The sequence below is a fragment of the Microcaecilia unicolor genome, chromosome 1 (assembly GCF_901765095.1).
Source record: "Microcaecilia unicolor chromosome 1, aMicUni1.1, whole genome shotgun sequence".
In the NCBI taxonomy this organism is placed as follows: Eukaryota; Metazoa; Chordata; class Amphibia; order Gymnophiona; family Siphonopidae; genus Microcaecilia; species Microcaecilia unicolor.
In genome coordinates, this window is record NC_044031.1 from 507,965,715 (window position 1) to 507,990,053 (window position 24,339).

At 46.8% G+C, this 24,339-nt stretch overlaps 1 protein-coding gene across 1 annotated transcript in view; it reads right to left on the reverse strand.

The window, feature by feature from the left end:
- Positions 1-22,833, reverse strand: part of PDE7A (phosphodiesterase 7A) — a 333,862-nt gene extending 311,029 nt beyond the window's left edge. Inside the window, exon 1 of the mRNA XM_030215118.1 lies at positions 22,362-22,833. Coding sequence (XP_030070978.1) covers positions 22,362-22,499 — 138 coding nt within the window. The 5' untranslated portion in view covers positions 22,500-22,833. The remainder of the gene's footprint in view (positions 1-22,361) is intronic.
- Positions 22,834-24,339: the final 1,506 nt, after the last annotated feature.

The following is a 24,339-nucleotide window of genomic DNA, read 5'->3' on the forward strand; positions in this document are numbered from 1 at the left end:
TTTCTGAGCTTTTTTAAAGGTAGGGTGCGGGAGCTTAGACGGAGTTCAGGGTAGGCCCTGGGTCGGGGGGGGGGGCGGGGGATGTCATCGTCCTGCACCCGGGGGGGGGGGCGCAATGGCGACCCGCCCCGGGTGGCAGCCCCCCTTGCTACGCCACTGTTCCAAGAGTGATGATGTGGAGGAACTGAAACATCTCTCAGTGATTCTAGAAGATGTACCAAGCCAAATCGAAGAACAGTAAATCACCTAGACTCGATGGTATGCACTCCAGGGTACTGAAAGAACATAAAAATGAGACTGCTGATCTACTATTTGTGATCTGTAACCTGTTATTAAAGTTGTCCACGGTACCTGAAGATGGAAGGTGGCCAATGTAACACCAGTTTTTAAAAAGGATTCTAGGGTTGATCCAGGAAATTACAGACCAGTAAGCCTGATGTCAGTGTTGGATGACAGAAACTATTATAAAGAAAAAAATTACTGAACATATAGACAAACACGATTTATAGAAAAATCTAGTTATTGAATTTTCAAAAACAGTCACAGCAAAGAACTACTAATTGACAGCAATTTAGAAATGTACTTTGTAATCTTTGTGACGAGTCAAAAAAAGGAGTGTTTTAATGAACTGACTGATCTTTACTACTTTTCCCTATACTGACATATGCTCCATACGAAGTAAATAGTGCATTAAATTGCACCATATCATCAAAGTGGGTGGGTCTTTATGTATCCAATGGCATTAAACAAGCTTTTCTTACAAGTAAACAATGTTCATCCAATCTAATTATGAGTCATCCTCTAAATCTAACACACACAATTATTTGCCTTTAATCAAGTGTGTTTTCAACATTCTAAGTGTGAGAAGATTTTACCCCCAAAATTAGCAATGTCCCACCAGCAAAGTATGTATGTCTTCTCCAAAGTATCACACTTTGATAAACTTGGTTTAATAAGCAAGAGTCAACATAGATTCAGTCAAGGGAAATCTTTATTCACCAATTTGCTACATTTCTCTAAAGGTGCGAATAAACATGTGGATAAAGAGGAACCGATTGATGTAGCATATCTAAATTTTCGGAAAGTATTTTACAGAGTACCTCATGAGAGACACCTGTAAAGATTTTAAAAGCCATTTGATAGGAGGCTATGTTCTATTGTGTTTGGGAACTGGTTAAAAAATAGAAAACAGAGAATAGGGTTAAATGAGAATTTCTCTTCATGGAGGAAGGTGAATAGTGGAGTGCCCGAGGGATCTGTACTGGAATAGGTGCGTTTTAACATATGCACAAATGATCTCAAAATGGGAACGATGAGCGAGGTGACACAAAAGTATTTAAAGCAGTTAAACCCCATGTGGACTTTGAGAAATTGCACGAGAACCTTAGGAAACTGGAAGACTGGGCATTGAAATGGCAGATGAAAATTTGTTGGAAACTTTATAGGGGTTTATATCCTGATTTTTACATTTGCCAAATATCTTTCTGGTAGCATTTCTGCCTTGAAACATAATTTATTGTGCCCTCTCTACTCTTAAGTAGTAGCTGTTGCTAGATAAACAAATAAATACATTTAACACACACACACACACACACACACACACAATCTATGTGTCATATAGTATTTAGTTCCGGACATTACTGCTTATCCTGTACATTTCAACGATAAATCACTTGCAGATCTCTATGAAGATACACTCCCAAATACTTTAGCGTACCCGTTGACCATGCCAGGAGGGAAGTTGGGCCGCTGCCTACACGCAAAGGGAGAGGACACTGGCAAGGCCTCCAACTTAACAAAATTTATCTTCAACCCTGAAAAAGATCCAAAGCAAATCCACCAAGTTAGTAACACTTGCTGAGACATTATCTAGATAAATAAGCATGTCGTCGGCAAACAAATTAATTTTGAATTCCTGAGATCCCACCCTAATGCCTTCTACTTTGACAGTCTGCCTGATTTTAATAGCAAAGGGTTCTAGCGACAATACGAAGAGCATAGGCGATAACGGACAACCCTACCGTATGCCCCGGTCTAACGAGAAGGCCTGAGACAATGTTCCATTGATCAAAATCTGGGCTGTAGGATGGCTGTATAAGGCTCGAATGCCACCTAAAAATTCTCCCATTATGCCAAATTGAGGCAGAACCCAGAATAGATAATCCCATAAAATCTTATCAAAAGCTTTCTCAGCATCCAAGCTTGTGATTATTACGTCTCCGGGTGTCTGCCCCTTTCTCTGTAGAACTGACAGCGCTCTCAAGATGTTAGAGGATGCATACCTCCCTGGTACAAACCCCGCCTGATCCGTATGAATGATATCGGGCAGGACCTTCCCCAGTCTATTTGCCATAATGTTCGCGAAGAGTTTAATATCCTGATTGAGGAGCGATATCGGCCCATAAGACCCCAATTTTTCCTCATCCCTACCAAGTTTAGGTAGCACCACTATATGGGCGTGCGTAAGTCCTCCCCCCACCCGTCCGGTACTGCACAAATGATGGCAGAGTTCTTGAAAAGGGGGGGGGGCAGATTTTATTGCCCAAAATCTTATAAAATTCAGGCCCTAGTCTGTCTGGGCCTGGCGCCTTGGCTAGCTTTAAATGTCTGATCACCTGGCTAACCTCGTCACCCACCACCAGCGCATTCAGTTTATCGCGCTGCTCATAGATAACTGTGGTAGAAAAATATCCTGGAAAAATAACTCCCTCTGTACCCTACCTCCCTTTTGTTGTACAGTGCTTTGTAAAACCTCACAAACTCCTCTTGAATGCTCTCATTCGTTGACACTACCTCCCCTGCGGGCGATCTTATCTTTGTTATAATCTTCCTTGCCCCTTTATGTTTTACCAATGCTGACATCAACTTCCCTGCTTTATTCCCCCAGCGAAAAAGATTGTATTTATACATACTTATGTCCTGGGCCGCCCTTTCATTCAGGATGTCATTAATGCGCCTGCGGGTCGCCCAATATTCTGTTTTCACCCCCTCATTTCTCTGGCGAGCACATCTCCCCCTGAGCTGTTGCAATTCCGAAATGTTTTATTGCAAGTTTGGGATAATTAGATCAATGAAAATGATCCGGAGACAATGGACCCTATCACGTCCTGGAAGCAGGGAAGGCAGTGCTAAGGGGACACATTTTGGCGTATGCAGCAAAAAAGAATAGGGAGAGGAATGAATTTTCACTTAGGAAGAGGAATGTTTCCTATGTCAGGATGGGATATTGTACTTACTCCAATCCCTAGGAATCCCAAAGCTTGTCCTTCTGAGGTTAATAAATATTGACTCATAACATCCATCCCTTCGTTTGTTAAGATAATGGGATAAGTCACGGAACAACTAGTCAATTATTTGACCCATTATGAGATTCTTTATACTACCTATCCGGATTCAGAACTAACTACAGCATTGAGACAGTGACTGGCACCTTAGTAGCTCAAAGTAAAATCATATTGAGGGCCAAAGTGCTGTAGTTTTACAATCTCACCTCTCTAGTGCTTTTGACTTGGTGGACTGGCAGATTCTGACTAATATATGCCAACAGTGTGGAATCCAGGATAAGGTCTTAACCTGACTACAGAGCTTTTTAGCGGACTGATATACTGTCAAGAAGGATAAGACCTTTTCTGATAAATGGAAAAGCATTAAGTGATGTCTCGCAGGATTCTCCGCTCTCTCTTGTACTATTTCATTTACTCATGAGACCATTGGACATGTCATTAGATAACACCAAATATATGCATTTCATCTATGCAAACGATATAACCACATTTATGCCTCGTTTGTTGACTTGGGTGGAAACCTTCTCTCATATCCAGTTGTGTGTGAAATTAATAGATCTTTGGATTTCCTCTCATTGTCTGAAATTGAACAAGAAGAAAGCTTAGGTTTTCTTTTTTTTGATAGGATCAAGTGAAGATATGAGATATACACCTCATTTTGTAAATGACAGGAATAGGTTTACATTAGATCTACAGTCCAAAATCTTAGGGGTAAAATCAGATAATCTTTTAACAATGCAACATGTATCTTCGATCCTTAAAAAAATCCATCTTGTTCTCTGGAAATTAAGAGCTATTAAGAAATTTCTCTCTACGAAATTGTTTAGAGTATTTGTTCAATCACTTGTACTCTCCAGATTTGATTACTGTAACCTTGTTCTTATCGGATGTTCTAAAACCTCTCTTGATCGGTTGCAGATAATGTAAAATATGATTCTAAGGCTAATTTTCGGCACAATTTGACTCAGTTAAAAAATACTATCTAAAACTACATTGGTAACCAATCAGGAAACTTGTACATTTTAAAGTGTGACTATTTACAATTTTATCCAGTGATGCTACTTACTACTAATCATTCCTAAAGCGCTACTAGACATACACAGTGCTGTACACTTGAACATGAAGAGAGTGTAAGCTCTGTCGAGCAGGGACTACTTAATCAGGGTAGACAAACAGGACAAATAAGGGAATTACTTAAGGTGGCCACTGACCAAGAAAGGGATCTAGGTGTCGTCGTCGATGATACGTTGAAACCTTCTGCTCAGTGTGCTGCTGCGGCTAACAAAGCAAATAGAATCCTATATAATAATTCTCACCTCCAACGTTCTGTGCTTGGGACCGTGGCTCCCTGGAGGTGGTCTGCTAGGCAGACACGCACTGACGTCATGACAGCTGATTCCAAGGCAAGGGGAGAAGTACCTACTCCTTCCCCTGCCTCGGAATCATCTGTCACCCCCCCCCCCCCCCCCGCGCGCTACGGCCCCCTCGACCCCCCCCCCCCTGGCCCAACCAAAACCCCCGACAGCCGAAGTGCTGTTGTGCCCTTCGCGTTGCTTCCTCAATCATCTTCTCTGGAAGTTCCTCTGCATGCGTCTGATCATTTATGGGAAAATTAGGTTCTTTCCATGATAATTTTCTTTCCTTTAGTCATAGCAGATTAAGCCATTACGTATGGGTTGTGTCCATCAACCAGCAGGGGGAGATAGAGAGCACTCAACTTTTCACAGTGCCTCATGGCCAGCTAGCTCCACTGCCTCTTCAGTATTTGAAGCTTCCAAAGCAGTATGGCAAACCGCAATGGGAATAACATGAACTTTCCTCACAGCGAACGATGGCCCCTTAGCAAGGGCATAAACTCAAAAAAGGAGGGAATGAACTCATCCTCCTGGAGGGAATAAACTCGTCCTCCACTTTGTATAAACAAAGGGAATACTTGCATCCTCCTGGAGGGAATGAACTCATCCTCCTATAAACTAACAAGAATCCTGAAGACTGTTTTCGAACTCCCCAAGGAAGGAATATAACTTCAGGAAACAAGAACAGCACCTAAAATCAGAATCACTGCAATACAGACAATCATACAGGGAGGGCTCATGGCTTCATCTGCTATGACTAAAGGAAAGAAAATTATCATGGTAAGAACCTAATTTTCCCTTCCTTGTCATCAAGCAGATGAAGCCATTACGTATGGTATGTAACAAAGCAATCCCTAAATAGGGTGGGAACAAGCCACACCACGCGCTAGCACCTGTGCTCCAAAACGCGCACCCCTCCTTGCAGCCACATCCAGGCTGTAATGTCAGGCGAAAGAGAGCTTAGAAGCCCATGTTGCAGCACTGCAAATCTCATGAAGAGATAGTGCTCCAGTTTCCGCCCAGGAAGAGGAAATCGCTCCTGTGGAATGTGCCTTAAAGGCTTCAGGCGGAGCCCGGCCAGACAGCAGATATGCTGAAAAGATAGCTTCTTTGAGCCAACGGGCAATAGTGGCTTTAGACGCTGAAGACCCTCTGCGAGGACCTGCAAACAGCACAAAAAGATGATCAGCGGTCCTGAAAGAATTTGTAATTCGCAGATACTGCAACAGAGTCCTGCACACATCCAAAAGGTGCAACTGCCCAAATTAATCTGGAAACTCCTCCTCAACAAAGGAGGGAAGAAAAACAGGCTGGTTTAGGTGAAACGCTGAAACCACCTTAGGCATGAAGGAAGGCACGGTCCGAACCGTGACCCCTGACTCTGAGAATTGCAGAAAAGGGTCTCTACAGGACAGCGCCTGGAGCTCTGACACCTGTCTCGCCGAGGTAATGGCCACTAAAAAGACGGCCCTCAGTGTCAAATCTTTCTCTGAAGCACCCCGAAGCGGTTCAAAGGGAGCACCCTGAAGGGCCTTCAATACTATCCCCAGGTTCCAAGCTGGACAACGTGCTCGAACGGGAGGACGGAGCCGAAGCACCCCTCTAAGAAACCGTGCCACAACTGGATGAGCAGCTAAGGACACGCCTTCAACCATGCCACGCAGGGAGGCCAATGCTGCCACTTGCACCCGCAGGGAATTATAGGCCAAGCCTTTGTGTACACCATCCTGCAAAAAGTCCAGAATCGGCGAGACAGGAGCCCGCAACGGAGAAAGCGCTCTTGAAACACACCAGACTTCAAACTGGCGCAAAATCCTGGCATAAGCCACCGAAGTGGAGCGCTTACAGGCCTGCAGGGAGAGTGGAAATTACCTTGAGTAGCCTTTATCTCTAAATTGCGCCCTCTCAATCGCCATGCCATAAGACCAAAGCGGCAGGCGTCCTCCATGGCCACCGGACCCTATGACAACAGGTGCGGAACCAGAGGTAACGGAAAGGGAGCCTCCAACAGCATCTGTCGGAGGTCCGCATACCAAGGCCTCCTGGGCTAATCCGGGGCGAAGAGCACCACTTCTCCTGGATGCAGCCGAATCCGCAGGAGCACTCGCCCTATCAAGGGCCACGGAGGGAAGACATACAGCCAGCCCAGGGGCCAGGGTTGAGCCAAGGCATCCAATCCGGCAGAGCGAGGATCCCTCCTTCTGCTGAAGAAGCACGGAACTTTGGCATTGGAACTGGTCGCCATAAGATCCATCACTGGCTTGCCCCATTTGGCACATAACTGCAGGAATATATCGTCTGCTAGTTCCCACTCCGCTGGATCGATCTGATAACTGCTTAGATAGTCGGCTTGCATGTTGCTCTGGCCTGCAATGTGAGCTGCTGACAGAGACTGTAGATGCAGCTCGGCCCAGTGGCAAATTTGTTCGGCCTGCGCGGCTAGAGCTCTGCACTGAGTGCCGCCTTGTCGATTTATGTAGGCTACTGCTGTCGTGTTGTCCGACATCACTCTGACAGCCAATCCTTCCAGGGTCACTTGAAAGGCCAGAAGAGCCAGAAACACCGCTTTCAACTCCAGGCGGTGATAGACCACGCCGACTCGTCGGGCGTCCACAGACCCTGGGCATGCTTCCCCTGGCAATGTGCGCCCCAGCCCTTCAGGCTGGCATCTGTCACCACTAGGCACCAATCGGGGAGCGCCAGCGGCATTCCCCGCCGCAACATGCTGTCCGAGAGCCACCACTCCATACTGAGGCAGGCCGCAGGGAGCCAAGAAAGTCTGCACTGATAATCCTGAGATACTGGAGACCATCGTTGAAGTAGAGAATACTGAAGAGGTCTCAGGTGCGCTCTCGCCCATGGCACCACTTCCAAGGTGGCCGTCATCGATCCCAACAGCTGGACAATGTCTCAAGCTCGCGGGCGGGGCATCCTCAGGAGCAGATGGGCCTGATTCTGAAGCTTGCACCGCCTTTGCTCGGGAAGAAACACATAGCCCGAAGCTGTGTCGAACCTGGCCCCCAAATATTCTAGAGATTGCGACTCCAGGTAACTTTTGGCCATATTGACGACCCAGCCCAGAGATTGAAGGACTGAGACCACTCTGGCTGTAGCTAGATGACGCTCTTTTTCTGAGTCTGCTCTGATGAGCCAGTCGTCTAGGTACGGGTGAACCCGAATACCCTCTCGCCTGAGAAAGGCAGCTACTACCACCATTACCTTGGAGAAGGTTCGGGGAGCTGTGGCGAGGTCAAAAGGCAAGGCCCGAAACTGGAAATGTTTTCCCAACACCGCAAACCGCAGAAACTTCTGGTGCGGGGGCCAAATTGGTATGTGCAAGTAAGCTTCTTTCAGGTCCAGAGACGTGAGAAACTCTCCTGGCTGTACCGCCGCAATGACAGAGCGCAGGGTTTCCATGTGAAAATGCCGCACTCTTAAGGACTTGTTTAGCTCTTTTAAGTCCAGGATCGGGCGAAAAGACCCGCCTTTTCGTGGCACCACAAAGTAAATGGAGTAGCGGCCTAGACCTTGTTCGGCGGGAGGCATCGGGGTCACAGCCCCTATCTGGCACAGACTGTGCAAAGTCTCCTCTACCACCGCCCGTTTGGCGGCAGAACCGCATCGGGACTCCATAAACATGTCTCTCACCAGGGCATCGAATTCTATTCGGTATCCGTCTCTGATCAGGTCTAAGACCCACTGATCTGCGGAGATTTTGGCCCACTCCTCGAAAAAGAGGGAAAGTCTTCCTCCGATGACAGGAAACGAGGAGGGGGCCGGCGCACCATCATTGAGAGGGTCGCCCCTGAACTCCAGGCCTTGAACCGACAGCTGCGGAACGTTTGTCCGAGCGAAAGGAGTTTCTCTGCTGAAAGCGGGCACGCAAAGTGAACCCAGCAGCACGCCCTGGGCGGTATCTTCTAACTTCACGGAAGCAAGGTCTGTAAGAGGAGCGGAGCCTGACCCTTAGAGGAAGGCTTCGGCCTATCTTCGGGCAAGCGCTGAGGTTTGGAATCCCCCAGGCCTTTAACAATGTTTTCCAGCTCCTCACCAAACAGGAGAAGGCCTTGAAAGGGCAACTTCACCAACCTTTGCTTAGAGGCCATGTCTGCCGCCCAATGTCGTAGCCAAAAAGAGTGCGGCGAGCTGCCACTGCTACAGCCATTTGTTTAGCCGAAGCTCTGACCATATCATAAAGGGCGTCAGCCAAAAAGGACAAGGCCGACTCCATCCGCGGAGCCACTTCAGATAAGGTCTCCATGCCATCACTGGGCTGTTCCACTGCCTGCTGTAACCAAGCCAGGCAGGCTCTAGCAGCATAACAACTGCATGCAGACGCCCGAACAGTAAGACCTGCCAAATCAAAGGACCGCTTCAGAGCTGAATCAAGCCTGCGGTCTTGAATATCCTTCAGGGCAACACCTCCTTCAACAGGGAGGGTAGTTCTCTTTGTCACAGCCGTGACCAGTGCATCCACTTTAGGCATTGCAAAGCGAGCCAAATGTTCCTCACGCAGAGGGTATAATTGCCCCATAGCCCTGGCAACCTTCAAAGGTCCCTCGGGGTCAGCCCATTGAGCCGAAATAAGCTCTTGGATGAAGTCATGCAAAGGAAAGGTTCGAGCAGGCTTTCTGGTACTAGCCATCCTTGGATTAACAGAGGAGGCTGTGCCACTCCCAGGATCTTCAATCGAGAGGGCTTGTAAGGCATCTGAAATAAGCGCTGGCAGCTCCTCCCGGTGGAAAATCCTCACCGCAGATGGATCATCAAGCTCCTGTGGCAATTCTGCACCCGACTCTGGCTCCTCAGCCCAAGAAGTTCTGCCAGACCCCTCAGAATCCTCATAGCCCGACCACGGGGGGTGCATCACACTCAGAAGGGGAATTAGCCCTTCTGCGTTTATCAGGAGGATAAGAAACAGGAAAAGCCAACTCCAAAAGGCCAGGATCCACCGGGGGGGGGGGGGGGGGGGGGGGGGCAGGCAGGCAGAGAGTCTGAAGATCCCTGTGGAAGAGTTCTTTTAAGCATGTATGCCCTATGCAGCATTAAAACAAAATCAGGGGAGAAAACCGCTACCTGACCGCCCGGATCCTGCCCAGGGCCATTAGCTCTATTATTAGCCTCACTAAGAGGACCCCCCCCCCCCCCCGGATTCAGGGCTCTCCTTCGCAACGGAGGCCGCGCCATGTGGAAAATCCAAAATGGTGTCCGCTGCCAGCTCAGAGCGCGAAAGGTCGCCGCTCGCCATGCTCGGGCTGGCTCTACCGTCTGTACAGCACGAATTAGAGAGCCCCGCTGCTGATTTGCGCTTGCCACATTTAGAACAGCGCTTTACAGTCTCCGCAGCCATCGCCGAAAACGGCGGCAAAATTCAAAAATGGCGGTTCGCGCCAAAAAAGTCCCGATCACGGGCCCACCCCGGAGGAGTCAGAAAACACTCTTACCTCACTAGACCGAGTATCACAGCTCCGGTCCTGCAGAAGAATCTCAAGAAAAAATCCTCTTTTCCAAGATCACTGCGCTAAAGCACGACGCAACTTTATTTTTATTTTTTTTTTTTAACGCTGTGAGGAAAGCAGAGGCAAAAGAGGTAAACAAAACACTCCGGAGGCTCAGATAAGTGGGAAAGGCAGGGAAAGGCCAACCAATGTGCCTGCATCCACTGAGTGGGAAAGGACAGGGAAAAGCAAGCTAATATGTCCACATCCACGGGGGCATGGGTAAGGCAGGGAAAGGGCTGACCTATGTGCCTTCAAAGTGAAGCTGCTATAGCTTCTAACACCCCGGCTAACAACTGGCAAGCCAGGAGCCACCCCCAGGCAGATTTTTGATGGAGCTCGAAGAAGCTGCAGCCACCCTGCTTGGGGAGATAGAGAATACTGAAGAGGCAGTGGAGCTAGCTGGCCATGAGGCACTGTGAAAAATTGAGTGCTCTCTATCTCCCCCTGCTGGTTGATGGACACAACCCATACGTAATGGCTTCATCTGCTTGATGACAAGGAAAAATATGTTAAAAAGCAGCAGTCCTAGCACAGACCCCTGGGGAACCCCACTATCTACCCTTCTCTATTGAGAATACTTACCATTTAACCCTATTTCTATCTTTTAACCAGTTATTAATCCACAATAAAACACTACCTCCTATCCCATGACCCTCCAATTTCCTCTGGAGTCTTTCATGAGGTACTTTGTCAAATGCCTTTTGAAAATCCAGACACACAATATCAACTGACTCACCTTTATCCACATGTTTGTTCACCTCTTCAAAGAAATATATAATAGACTGGTAAGGAAAGATTTCCCTTCACTAAATCTATGCTGGCTTTGTCTCAGTAATCCATAATTTTGAATATGCTCTGTAATTTTATTCTTTATAATTGTCTCTATCATTTTGCCTAGCACTGACATTAGGCTCACCAGTCTATAATTTCCTGGATCACCTCTGGAACTTTTTTTTTAAATTGACAATACATTAGCCCCCCCCCCCCCCCCCCCCCCCCTCCATGAAAACTGTCTAGCCAAAACACAGCCTGTGCTGAGTGGGTCTGCCTGGGACTACACCATTGTACTTGTGTTTGACCAAAACTGAATATACAGCAACTAATACAAATATAATTTCTCACCACATCCTCCCGCTCCTGAGGTTTAATAACTTCTAAAACTCACATAACAAGGACCATACCTAGGGAAAGGAAGCACCATAAATATGCAGTGGGCCCTAGAATATCAGTACACCTACTGGGAATACTGAACAAACCAGATTATCACAGATCTTTACACAGAAACTATATGCTGGCCTGAGTCACCCACACAAAACACAGACCTCCACCAAATACAAACTAGGTAACCATAAATTAATAGAAATATATAGACAAAATTTAACTGAAACCCCCCAAAAAACAAATTCTTGAATACAGACCACCACCAGAAATTCCCCTTGTACTGGTATAAAGGTAGCAGATGTCAGGGCCAGCACTTGGGGGGCGGGGGGGGGGGGGGGGGAGGGAGAGCTGCTACCAGGGCAATTGCTCTGGACCTCCAGGCCAGACAGGGCAAGGATCCCATGCCAAATTTCTGACTTGAGCCCTGGCCCAGTCTAATACCAGCTTTGTACATTCCAAAAAGTGGCATATTCCAATCTCTAAACAGAAAATACAATTCTTTCTACCTTTGTTGTCTGGTCTTTTTGTTTTTCTAATTTGTTGTCCCAGACTCTGGTTTCTGCATTCCTCTATCTTCTCTTAACTTTTTTTTTTTTTCAAAGTATTTCCTGCCCATTTGACATATCTTTTCTCTCCATGTCTACCATCTATCTCCCTTCTGTGTCCCTTGTCTTATCCTCTATGTCCTTGCTCCTATCCTTCCACCCATGTCCAGCACCTTCCCCTATTCCTTCCCTCATGTCCAACATGACTTGCGTCCTGTTTTTCCCTGTGTCCAGAATCTTTTCTCATTCTTTCCCTCGTGTCCATCATCATCTCTCTGTGTCCATTCCGTCCCTCATGTCTAGCATGGCCTGTGTCCCGTCCCTACCTGTGTCTGGAATTTCCAGTCATTCCTTCCCTTATCCAGCAACCCCTTTGAGCAGTCATTCTGGATAAACAAAATCTTCCACCACTCCTTCCTTCATAACCAGCATGCCCTCTCTATATCCTGGTCCTCCCTGTGTCCAGAATCCATCCCCCCCTCCCAAATCTCCTCTCATGTTTAGCAATCCTTCCCTGTATCTCCTCTTTATCTGCCCTCCTCTGTGTCCTTATTCTCCCTTCTTGTTCCCTGGTACTCTCTTCAAAGTCTTCCTGTCCCCCGTGGCAACCTCCACCAGCCCCTTAAGCCACCAGATCACCCAATGATGAAGCGATGACAAGCTTTAGAAGGCAGGATAGAACCCCTCAGATGCATCATGCTGATGGCTCTACAGTATCCCGCCCTCATAAGAACAGGAAGTGTCTTGGTAGGGCAAGACACTGCAGAGCCATCAGCACGATGTAGTTAGGAGGTCCTACACTGCTAAGGGTTACGTCATCGTCATCGCTGCAGGGGTGGCCAGATGCACGTCTCGACAGCAGTGGAAGAGGGAGGGGGTCAGGAAAGAGCGCAACCTGTGTTTAGCGGCAAAGAGGTTTGGAAAAAGTGGTACTTAAAAGTGGTTGGGGTTTTGTTTTGCCTGTTGCTATGTCCCTGTCAGAGACACCATAAAGTTTGTTAAAGGAAAAAGTTGAGCTTAACTAAAATATTTAATTTTAGTGACACTATAAGCACAATGATATTGAATGAACAAGGCTCAGCAAGGAATGAGACAAAAGAGTTATGCCCGTCATTTAAATTCAACAAAAGATAGGATACATACAACTTTTTGTTCCCTAACAGCTGTAACTATGATGTTTCTTTTGCTATTGTTTTTGAAACAATGAAACAAGGATACAAAAATAATTTTTACATTTGCATTGACGCACAAGGTATTCCTTCTTGTTCATCAGCACAAGATTTATCTTGCTGCCTTTTCTTAAAAACTCTGCATTAACAAATTCACACAACTAGTAACCTAATTTCCTATACATTTCATTCAAGAATGGAAAGTGCATACGCTTAACTTTTAAGCAGAGCTATAGCTTTACATTAGGCACTTGGTAGATGGTATAAAACATACTTATTGCATGTTTTTTCAGGTGTAAAAGATTTTGTCAGAAGACTACGTTTATTTGTTCTGATAAAAAAAGAAACAAGAAATGACAGCGATTTAGGTTCTAACCAGGTATCAAAATACAAATCATCACCCCCTCAGACTGAGGGGTGACATTTCTCATTGCAAGTCAGCTACTACTGACCAGCAAATGAAGTTGGTAAGCACTTCACCAGTGTGGATGCTTGCAATACATATGAATGGTGTCACGAAACGCCTAGCCACCTGACTGGGGTTATCCCACGGCCACTCAGAGGGTCTATCCCCAGCACAGCTCCCATCAACTGGGTCACAACTGCCTCTGGGCAAGTTTCCCGCTCTCAAATTATCCCCAGTGATTTCTAGGTTACTGGAGGCCGCAATCCTAGTGGTCCCACAGTTACCAAAGCACCCACAGACCCAACACACAAACCACCAGGATTCTTTCAGTCCAGTCAAATAAAGCGAACAAATATGTTTATTCTCAGAACTTGGAAAGAAAATGTACAATCATCAAACAGTAACAAGTAACTGAAAAATGGATCAATTAGAAAACTCATTAAACATTTGTATACTATCTAAACAGTACCTGGGACGGTCAGGATATATAGCTGCTCACAAGTCATCAAATATAACTGTTTTACAGGGCCTTAGCAAATAGATCCTACTCTCTTTTCTTCCTGGCTAAGACTGGACAAAAGCCATTACACTTCAAATGAAAATGAGCTCCTGAGCTAATCAGAGCCCAGAACAAATTTTAAAAGTACACTGCAGATTGCCTTTAACACTTTTGGTTCTGCAGCAGTTTCAAAATACAAACATGCACCACCTGCTGGCCAAACTAGAGAAATACAGTTCAGAAATATTTAAGGCAGCTTTACAGGCTTTAAACACACTGTTCGGTCACAAATGGGTTCAGCCATGGGGGGTTGGGAAACGCTCTATGAAGCGCCAGAACTTTTTATTTTTTTTTCTTTTGACTCCATATCTCTTTGTATTTCCAGGTTAAACAAAACTAGGGCTGACACTATGAGCCTTTTCCACAACTATCCAGGGATTCCCCAACCCCTTACACATGATCTAGTCACTGCAGCGAATGTCCTTGACCAAGAGCTGTGCACCAGGGCTCCTTCTGGAACCCTGTAAAACCTACTAGTCTTCACCTAGGTTTGCCTTTCTCCCCACAAAGATCTTAGAGGTAGTTTGTTCCCAAAAGTACACTATTGCAGATATGTTAAAATGAAAATTCCATGGATTTTGCCAAAATATAGCAAGTACTATTCTGGAAAAATCAAACTTCAAGTTACATGCTTGGCTCTCTCTTCTGCAAAAAAGACAAGCAAAAATAATGCACAAAAAAAGAAAATCTCTGTAAAAGAAAAATATTCTATAAACAAATATTTTATGTTGTGGGAACAAACTGGTAAACCATTATAAAATCTTAGTGCCAAAGATCATCATTCACAACTCATATCTGTATTATAAAAATCAGAACTACAAATAAAAACATGGCAAAACCCAGGCCCAATATTATTTCTGGATTATCCTTTTCTTTAGTAATGCTGCCATAACTTTTTCCACTATTAAAGTTGGACTGATAAGCCTGTTGTTACCTGTTTGCTTTTCACTTCTATGGCTGGACCTTCCAGTCTAGTGAAAACTCCCCCGTTTTTAAAAAGAAGTTGAAAAGAGCTGTGAAGAGGGTAATCAGCACTTACCTATTCATTTAAGCACTTTCCACTGGATTCTTTATAAGGCGCCCAAATTTGGGCACGCTTCCGAGATGAACATTAAACTTAATTGGCCAATGAGCAAATTAACGAGTAATAATAACTGGATGCTACCAATTATTGATGTTAGCTGGCACCAATTAGGATTTGCATGTCCATCTAGCTGTGCGCTACAATGCTGCTGGATATCAAAATCCCATAGCATGCAACACAAAAGGAGCGTGGCCATGGGAGGGCATGGGCAGGTAAGGGGCATTCCAAAAAGTTGTGTGAAGTGTTATAGAACAATGGACCTCCGTGCCCAACTTCGGAGCAGAGATTTGCACCAAGTGTCAGTAGGCGTAAGTCTGGCATCCAGAGTTGAGTGGAGGTATCAGCTCTATTCTATAGACTTACGCCTACTGACACTTGGTGCAAATCTCTGCTCCGAAGTTGGGCACGGAGGTGCACAGCCTTTATAGAATAGAGCTGATACCTCCACTCAACTCTGGATGCCAAAGGCTGTGCACTCTTTACAGAATAGTGCTTAGCACCTATCTTTTCTGGCATGCATTTTTGAGAGCCATTTATGAAATTCCCCCCTTTATGTACTTCGTCTATAAATAAAATTGGGACAATTTTAAATGAGGTCATATGTCATACTTGTACATTTTTCACATTCTGACAAATACAATTCAAAATGCATTCAAAGTATGAGTTTGGTCTTTCGTGTTAAAAAGTATACAGTATGCTAAATACATCAGTGAAACAAATATAGAAATATTCAAGAAGTAAATGTCTTAAGTCTTTACACTCCTTGACTCAATACTTTGTGGAAGCCCTTTTGGTAACAGTCATGAATCAATTAAGGTAAATGTCTACCAACTTGGTACAATGTGATGGTGTGGTTTTTGCCCAGTCTTCGAGTTGGATGGGGATCATCTACAGACTAGTCTTCATGTCTTGCCACAAATTTGCTATCTAATTCAGATCTGGCCTTTGACTGGGCCGCTCGAGAATATTCATTTTATTCTTGCTGTGCCACCCCACTATTGCTTTGTCCTTAGGATCACTGTCCAGGTCAATCTTCTCCCCAGTCCCAACGCTATGGCAGACTAGAACAGGTCTTCCTCCAAAATCTACCTATACATTCCCTCAGTATTCACAACTCTCCCCATCTCCATAACGTAACACTTATGTTAAGGAGATGCTTTGCAGCAGTGGAGATGGGGAGAGTTGTGAAGACTAACAAAGGGCAGGTCGGGGACTGGCGGTGTGTTGGATGTAAGACATTCAACAGTGATAATTAAACAGGAAGAAATGTCCAAAGGGAAAAAGAAAGGTGTTTTTCTCTAGACCTGTTTCAATCATATCCAAGTAACAAAAAGGTGCTCTGAATGACCAGTTGACCACTGGACGGATTGAGGCTTGACCTCCTCAATCTCCCAGTGGTTGCTGTCCCCCTCCCAACCCCCACCCACAAGAAATGAAACAAAGGGGATGCCAGACTCTATGACAGCTTCAGCTTAAGGTATTGAGCTAGATTCTATATAAGGTGCTTAAAAAAATCTGTGCAGTAAACATTTCCACCTAACCGTATTCTATAAGCGGCGCCTAGATTTAGGAATACACTTGATATCCCAGTGCCTAAACCACGTACCTCCATTTACACCAACGAAAATATGGCATAAATCCCCATGCATTGATTTACATGCACTGGGCCATATTCTATAACTACACGTGTACATTTGGGAACGCCCAAGGAACACCCATTTCCAGACTCATAGCCACATCCTTTTTGAACTGCGTGCAAAATACGCTTAATGAGTTATGTGCACAAATTCTAATTATTGCCAATTAGTGCTCATTATTGCTTGATAAGCGCTGTTCTCAATGCCGATTAGCTTGTCAATTAAGTTACATACATTGTTATAGAATAAGCCTGGATTTTGGTGCAGATCTCTAGCCGCGCTATATAGAATCTGGCAGATTATGGGCATACTCAAAACAGCAAGCAGGTCCCAGGAGTAGCCTAGTGGTCGGTGCAATGGATTGTACACAAGGGGACCCAGATCCAAGTCCCACTTTAACTAGTTCTGTTTTGGAGAAAATTGTGAGCCCTCCAAATATAATAAATCATAGGCATCGACTCCATGGGTGCTCTAGCACCCCCAATATTTGACGCGCCGGAAGTTCCCAGCCAGCCCGACCATGCCTTCCTGCGTGCTGCCCAGAATTTAAAACTCACCTTACCTTGGGGGTCCCGGCGGCAACAGTGAAAGACGAGCAGGCTCGGCACTTCAGGCTTCACTTCTCTCTCAGCTCTGGTCCCATCCTTATTTCCTGTTTCCGCAAGGGCGGGACCAGAGCTGAGAGAGAAGGGAAGGCTGAAGCACCGAGGTAAGATGAGTTTTAAATTCTGGGCGGCACGCAGGAAGATGAGGGCAGAGGACTGTTGTGGGAGAAGAGGTCGGGCTGCGGTTGGGACTGACACTCGGAGACGGGGGGCCTGGAACTCGGAGGAGAGGGAGGGGGGAATGCACCACCTGTAAAAAAAAAAAAAAAAATTTCAGCACCTCCCAACCATTTTGAAAAGTTGGCTCCTATGTAATAAGTTACCTACTGTACACACAAATAGGAGACACCTGCGGGCTTGAAGGCTATTGCAGTGGTGTACAGTTAGACACAGTAGCGTTTTTTCTGTTCCTAGATAGCTCACAATATATAATAAAGAAGTTAAGGTAGGATCTGTACCTGTGTGCTTTTTTTTTTTTTTATTATTTCACTGCACTGACCACTAGACTGCCCTCTGCTCTGCAGGGAGGTCTGAGAGACCATTTTGGTACAAAATATTGCTATACAAGTAAAAAAGGCCCGTTTCTCAAAAATTAAACGGGCGCTAGCAAGGCTATCTTGTAATAGTGATTATGTTTTTAAGACTCTCATCGAAGCGATTTCTCCTCTCTCCCCTGCCCTCCCCTCCATGTCCAGCGATTCTCCTCTGCACTGCCCTCCCCTTGGTGTCCCGCGATTCTGGCGTCCCCTCCACGTCCAGCGATTCTCCTCTGCCCTACCCTCTGTGTCCTGCGATTCTGGCCTCCCCTCCATGTCCAGTGATTGTCCTCTACCCTGCCCTCTCCTCCGTGTCCCGTGATTCTCTCCTCCCATCCCCTCCACATCCAGCAATTCTCCTCTACACTGCCCCGCGATTCTCTCCTCTGCTCCCATCCCATCCATCGAGTCTCCTCTGCCCTGGCCTCCCCTCCATGTCCAGCGATTGTCCTCTGCCCTGGCCTCCCTTCCATGTGCCGTGATTCTCCTCTGCCCTGTCCTCCCATCCATGACCCGCGATTCTCTCCTCTCCTTCCAGCCCATCCATGTGGATTCTCCTCTGCCCTGCCCTCCCCTCGGTGTCCCTCAGTTCTGTCCTCCCCTCCATGTCCAGCGTTCCGTTGCATTCCCTTGTCTTACTTGCATTCGAAACATCCTGACATCAGCTCGCCTCCAGCATTCCCTTCCCTCGCACTGTTCCACCTCTGACATCATTTCGTCTTTATGCGAGGACGGGACAGTAAGAGGGAATGGAACTCTGGAGGCTTACTGATGTCAGGATGTTACGAACCCAGCCAGCCATGGAACATTGACGGTACAAATTATTATATTAGATGTTCTTGTTTCTTTGTTTGCCATTCATAAGTTGGACAATTCATTTTGGAAAATGGCTGTTAACTTTGGAAATTATCAGTGCAAAAACATCCTTCTCACCTATTTACAAAACAGGAAATATTAGATGGAAGGTTTTTTGGTTTGTTTGTTTTTCTGGACTAAACTAGGCTTTTTTTTTTTTTTTTTACTTGGACATCGTACAATAATGCCCCTCTACATACCTTTCAAAAGGTATGTGCCCCTGCATATAATCAAGAGAAAACTCTCTCTCCAACACACACTAGGAAAGGAAAGGGGATGGGATTTGATATACCACTTTTCTGTGGTTACAATCAAAGAGGTTTACATATTATGTTCAGGTACTGTACTTATTTTATATCCGAGGTAATAGAGGTTTAAGGAGCTGCAGTGGGAATCAAACCCAATGCCCTGGTTTTCAGGCCACTACAAAGGATACAATTACAATCAGTCACATAATGGGGGTGCTGGATTATAGCTAGTAACAGCGATGTCCCGATGTTCAGAAGCAAATGTGGGTGCTAGAGGCCATTAGTGCCGGACTAGTGCCTGCACTTGCTCTCACTAAATGTTCAGAGCCAACAAGCAACGAGTTTGCCAATGAGCATGCAAATGCACGCAGAAGACCTCCTGCATTCCTCCCCAATGCTCAGCAGGTGAACAAGGGTGCTTCTCCTGTGGCAAACTCTATGCCAGCTCAGAGCTGGCATTAGGGTTGTGCCAAGCCGTGGGGAGGAATAGGAAAAAAAGCAGCCTAGAGAATGACATAGAGACAGGGACCCGCAATAACCACGGGGATGGGGACGTGAACAGAGCCCATGGGGACAGGGACAAACTTTGGCCTCTTGCCATTTATCTACTTTGAAGCCTGTTAATGAAATGGACTATTATTTATGTTTGAGTGATGCAATGATATTTTGATTTTTTGGAAAAACAAGCAAACATACTGGCCACAACTAGCAAAATTTGCATGGGAGATCCTGTACATCCTGCTACCAGCACATCTTCTAAGAAGGACAACTTCTATTGCAGGAAGGGCTGTGGAAGACAGGACAGCTAGACTAAATCCTGAGATTGTCAATGACTTCTTATTCATCCACAGATTAAAAAATAACAGTATTTCATAGGACATATTTCTCCCCTCTAGGGTATACAGAACGGATTGTATTTTGTACCCCTGGATATTTTTATAGGGTGGATTAGGATTCCTTGGGGTAGTAGAATCAGCTATTGTTAGGGTTGGAAGGGTAGAGGGTTGTTATAGCTGCTCACTGTTATTATTGTTTTCTCTTAGTAATTTATACACAACAGTTGCACAGCATATTATTCTTTAATAAAAAGATTTAAATATAAAATCATAATTGTTCGAGGCTTCTGCAAAGGAGGACAGAGCCAGGAACAGGGTGGGGATGGAGATAGGGCCTGCAGGGATGGGGTGGGGCCAGGGACAAACTTTGTCCCCATGTCATTCTACTACCAATACTTATTTCTATAGCGCTACAAGGCATACAAGGTTTAGCAGTGTGCAAAAGGTGTTGACAGTTTCAACCAGGCTGCAGCTGACTTGCTGATCCCCAGATCCCTTGGCTGCCCTGCTCTGCCCCTCTGTGTGCCAAAACTCCTGATACTTTGGGCAAGCTGTGGCCGACCTGCTGATCCCTGGATCCTATGGCTGCCCTACTCTGCAAAGGAAAGTAGCAAGAGACAAGTGGATCTTCCTCTTCTTTCCCTTGGCATTCTGGGCACGTCCTTAGGAGCTGTGCTTAACACACAGCTAGAGCGCATGCCCAGGCGCAATCCTCCCACAGTTGTCCCTAACGCTCAATGTGGAGGAGTGGCCTAGTGGTTAGAGTACTGGTCTTGCAATCCAGAGGTGGCCAGTTCAAACCCCACTGCTGCTCCTTGTGATCTTGGGCAAGTCACTTAACCCTCCATTGCCTCAGGTACAAACTTAGATTGTGAGCCCTCCTGGGACAGAGAAATATCCAGTGTACCTGAATGTAACTCACATTGTGCAACTACTGAAAAGGTGTGAGCAAAATCTAAATAATAAATAAAAATAAAATGCTAACAACACACCTACATTTGCATGTCATTAGCGTTTAGAATTAGAGAGTTCCTTCCCCGCATTGTTGTGGTGGTATTTTTCCAGTACTGGAGTTGTGAGCATCTCAGCATGAACGCCTTAAGGCCCAGATGCTCAAAACTCCAGCGCTGTACAAAACAGCACCGGAAAATACCACCGTTACATTGAAGCAAAAGAACTTCCCAATATTCAGTGCTAATGGCATGCAAATTTTATGTGCGCTGAGCATTGAGAAGGAGGGGGGACACACCCAGCACATGTGCACAAGAACTGTGCAAAGGCGCTGGGGTTCTCCACTGGGTATTGCACATATGAAGAACTCTGCACCGGAAGCCCGACCCTCCAGCTTGATTCACCCTTTTCACTGGTGATATTGTAAGAAATGGAGGTGAGGGAGATTAAATATGACAAGAGCTTTAGAGTGAGAATCTTATAGTTACAAATCTGTGAACACGGGCTATTCTTGAGTCGCCATCTGTGCAACAGGCAACGTACCTGGCAGAGAAACATGCCAAGGACTATGGCTGTCCTTTGTTAATTCTCCCAACTTTTTACTCTGGCATTAGGTTCCCGGTGGTAAGGGTGCCGTGTTCAGGGCGCTCTTTGTCGAGCATCGGAAGGAATAGGAAATCAACTCATTTAAATTACATTAGCATGCAATTTGCGGCATTTTTGGCGCGCTCGTTATTCACCATGCTACATACCTCTGTGCATTTTGCGGTAGCAAATGCGGGCACTAGTCCAGCGCTAATGGCCTCTAGTGCCCGCATTTACTTCTGAGCATTGGGGTATTTAAGTGTACTACTCATTGTATCTACAGGTGAAGAATGGAGTATGTGTGCTGACTGCAACTAAAGGCACAAGACCAAGGCCCACAAACCCTAATCCTAAATTCTGTGAGCATCCTATAGACACAGGAATACCCTGCTAGCCCCACTGTTTATTAATAAAAACCTTGCCAAGCAAGATGCATACAGCTACCACTGATTTCTTTCCCTTTCTGCTCGCATGTTAAAAAAAAAGCATTTGCAAGCATGTATGTCTTAGCTCACATTAAACATCACCATAAACGTGAAGAACCGGATAATACATTTAAATTATACAATTAAAAAGTCTTTACTCAACTACTTTGTTGATTTTTGTAACTTTTTGTTATGCATTCGGGGGAGAAATCCGAGCGCTTAATGTGGGCCACATGATCATCATAGGCGCACACACAGAGAGCAGAATTAACATAGCACAGAAATGAACAGCTAATGGTGTTGGGTTGCCACTGAGAATCTCGCCTGCCCTCTCCCCCTAAGCCAAAAGCAGCAGTTCCCCAACCGACTCTTAACAGATACGTCCTGGTTTCCAAATGGTGGTGTACCAAAAAAACGTACAGCCAAGCCACTTGTACCTCGGGCTTTAGAGAAAAGCTCGAAACCGATCTGTTTTCTTTCTGGGGCAGGTGTCCGCCAAGCAGAGCCTTCCCCCAGCTTCAAGACGTTTCCGCAGTCAGGAGGAGGAGGAGAGCGGAGAGACGAGGCCCGCTGCTGCTTTGGCGGCAGACAGAAAAGGGAGGAGAAAGAAGCTTCTTACCTGGGAGAGCTGCCTAGGATTGGGGCAGCCGAAGAGCGCCGAGCTGGAGCTGAAGCTGATGGCTCCTCTGCGGCTGAGGACATACTGAGGCACCGGCCTGTCCAAGGGCAGCACCGGCAGCTGGTAACATACTTCCATTGAACAGGGCTCCGAGCGAGGAGGACCCGACCCGCAACTCCCTCCCCCCCCCGCCCCACGGCTTCCCCAGAAAAGAAAAACCACGCGCCCCCCCCCCCCTCAAATGTTTGTTGTAACGTACAGCAGCAGGTATCTCTACACTCACGCCCCGCAACAACAAAAGTCCACTTGTTGAAAGGAAATAACAATGAAAGGGGCACGAGAAAGTTCACTTGCAGTCTCTCTGATGGCGGTGGGGCATGGGCGCCCCCGTATGGGAGGCCAATCGTGACCTTCCCCTGGCCTCACAGGCGCAGGGCTGGCGCAGCGCTGCAGCCAGGCAGCTCCCCGACCAGCAGCCCTCCTTCTTCTCCCCTCCCCCCCCCGCGCGTGCGTGTGTTTTTACTCTTTTCCTTTCCGTGGCAGCGACGTCAGTGACGATAAGAAGGCACTGCGGGCTCGCCGCCGGCTCCAGCTTCTCCCTTCCCTCTTCACACAATGTCCCGCCTTCTGCGATGATGCATTTCTGTTTCCGCGAGGGCGGGACATGAGGGAAGAGGGAAGGGAGAAGCTGGAGCCGGCGGCGAGCCCGCAGTGCCTTCTTATCGTCACTGACGTCGCTGCCACGGAGAGTAAACGGGTGGGTTAAATGCGTGGGTTGGGGGTGAAGAAGGAACGGAGAGGAGGGAAGTTGGGGAGCAGAGGGAGGGCAGGGAGAGTCGCTGGACATGGATAGGGGAGGGGGAGAGAACAGATCGCTGGATATGGAGAGGAGGAGCAGGGAGGGCAGGGGGAGAGAGCAGATCCCTGGACATGGAGAAAAGGGGAGGGGAGAGAAAGGGAGAATTGCTGGCCATGGATGGATGCATGGAGGGGAGGACGGGAGAGAGGAGAATTGCTGGACATGGATGGAGGGAAGGGGGAAATCACTGGAGAGGAGAGATCGTTGGGCAGGGAGAGAAGAGATCACTGGAGGAAAGGAGGGGAGGGCAGGGGGAGAGAAGAGATTGCTGGGGGGAGGAGAGGGCAGGGGAGAGAGGAGAATTGCTGGCCATGGATGGATGGAGGGGAGGACAGGGGGGAGAGAGGAGAATCGCTGGGCATGGATTGAGGGGGGCAGGGGAGAGAGGAAATTTGCTGTACATGGATAGAGGAGAGGGCAGGGGAGAATGGAGAGTTCCAGGACATGGATGGAGGGGGGGGGAAGGGGAGAGAGAATTGCTGGACATGGATGGATGGATGGAGGGGAGGACAGGGGAGAGAGGAGAATCGCTGGACATGGATGGATGGAGGGGAGGGGGAGAGAGGAGAATCGCTGGACATGGATGGATTGAGGGGGCAGGGGAGAGAGGAAATTTGCTGTAGATGGATAGAGGAGAGGGCAGGAGAGAATGGAGAGTTCCTGGACATGGATGGAGGGGGGCAGGGGAGCGAGGAGAATTGCTGGACATGGATGGATGGAGGGGCAGGGGAGAGAGGAAATTTGCTGGATATGGATGGATGGCGGAGAGGGCAGGAGATAATGGAGAGTTGTTAGACATGGATGGAGGGAAGTCAGGAAGGAGATGCACATGGATGAAGGGAGAGAGGAGAAATGCTGGACATGGATGGAGGGAAGGGAATACAGAGTAAGTAGATGCACATGGAGGGGAGGGGAGTGAGGAGAAATGCTGGATATGGATGGAGGGTTAATTGTTGAATTTAAGGGCTGGATTGGAACACTTTGAGGGCAGATGTTGAAACTGGAGAAAGGATAAGGACAGGGCTACAGATGGAAGACAGGACGCATAAGGACACTGAAGGATGGTGGACATGGTGAGAGAAAAAACATCAAATGGAAAGAAGACACTGGCACCAAACC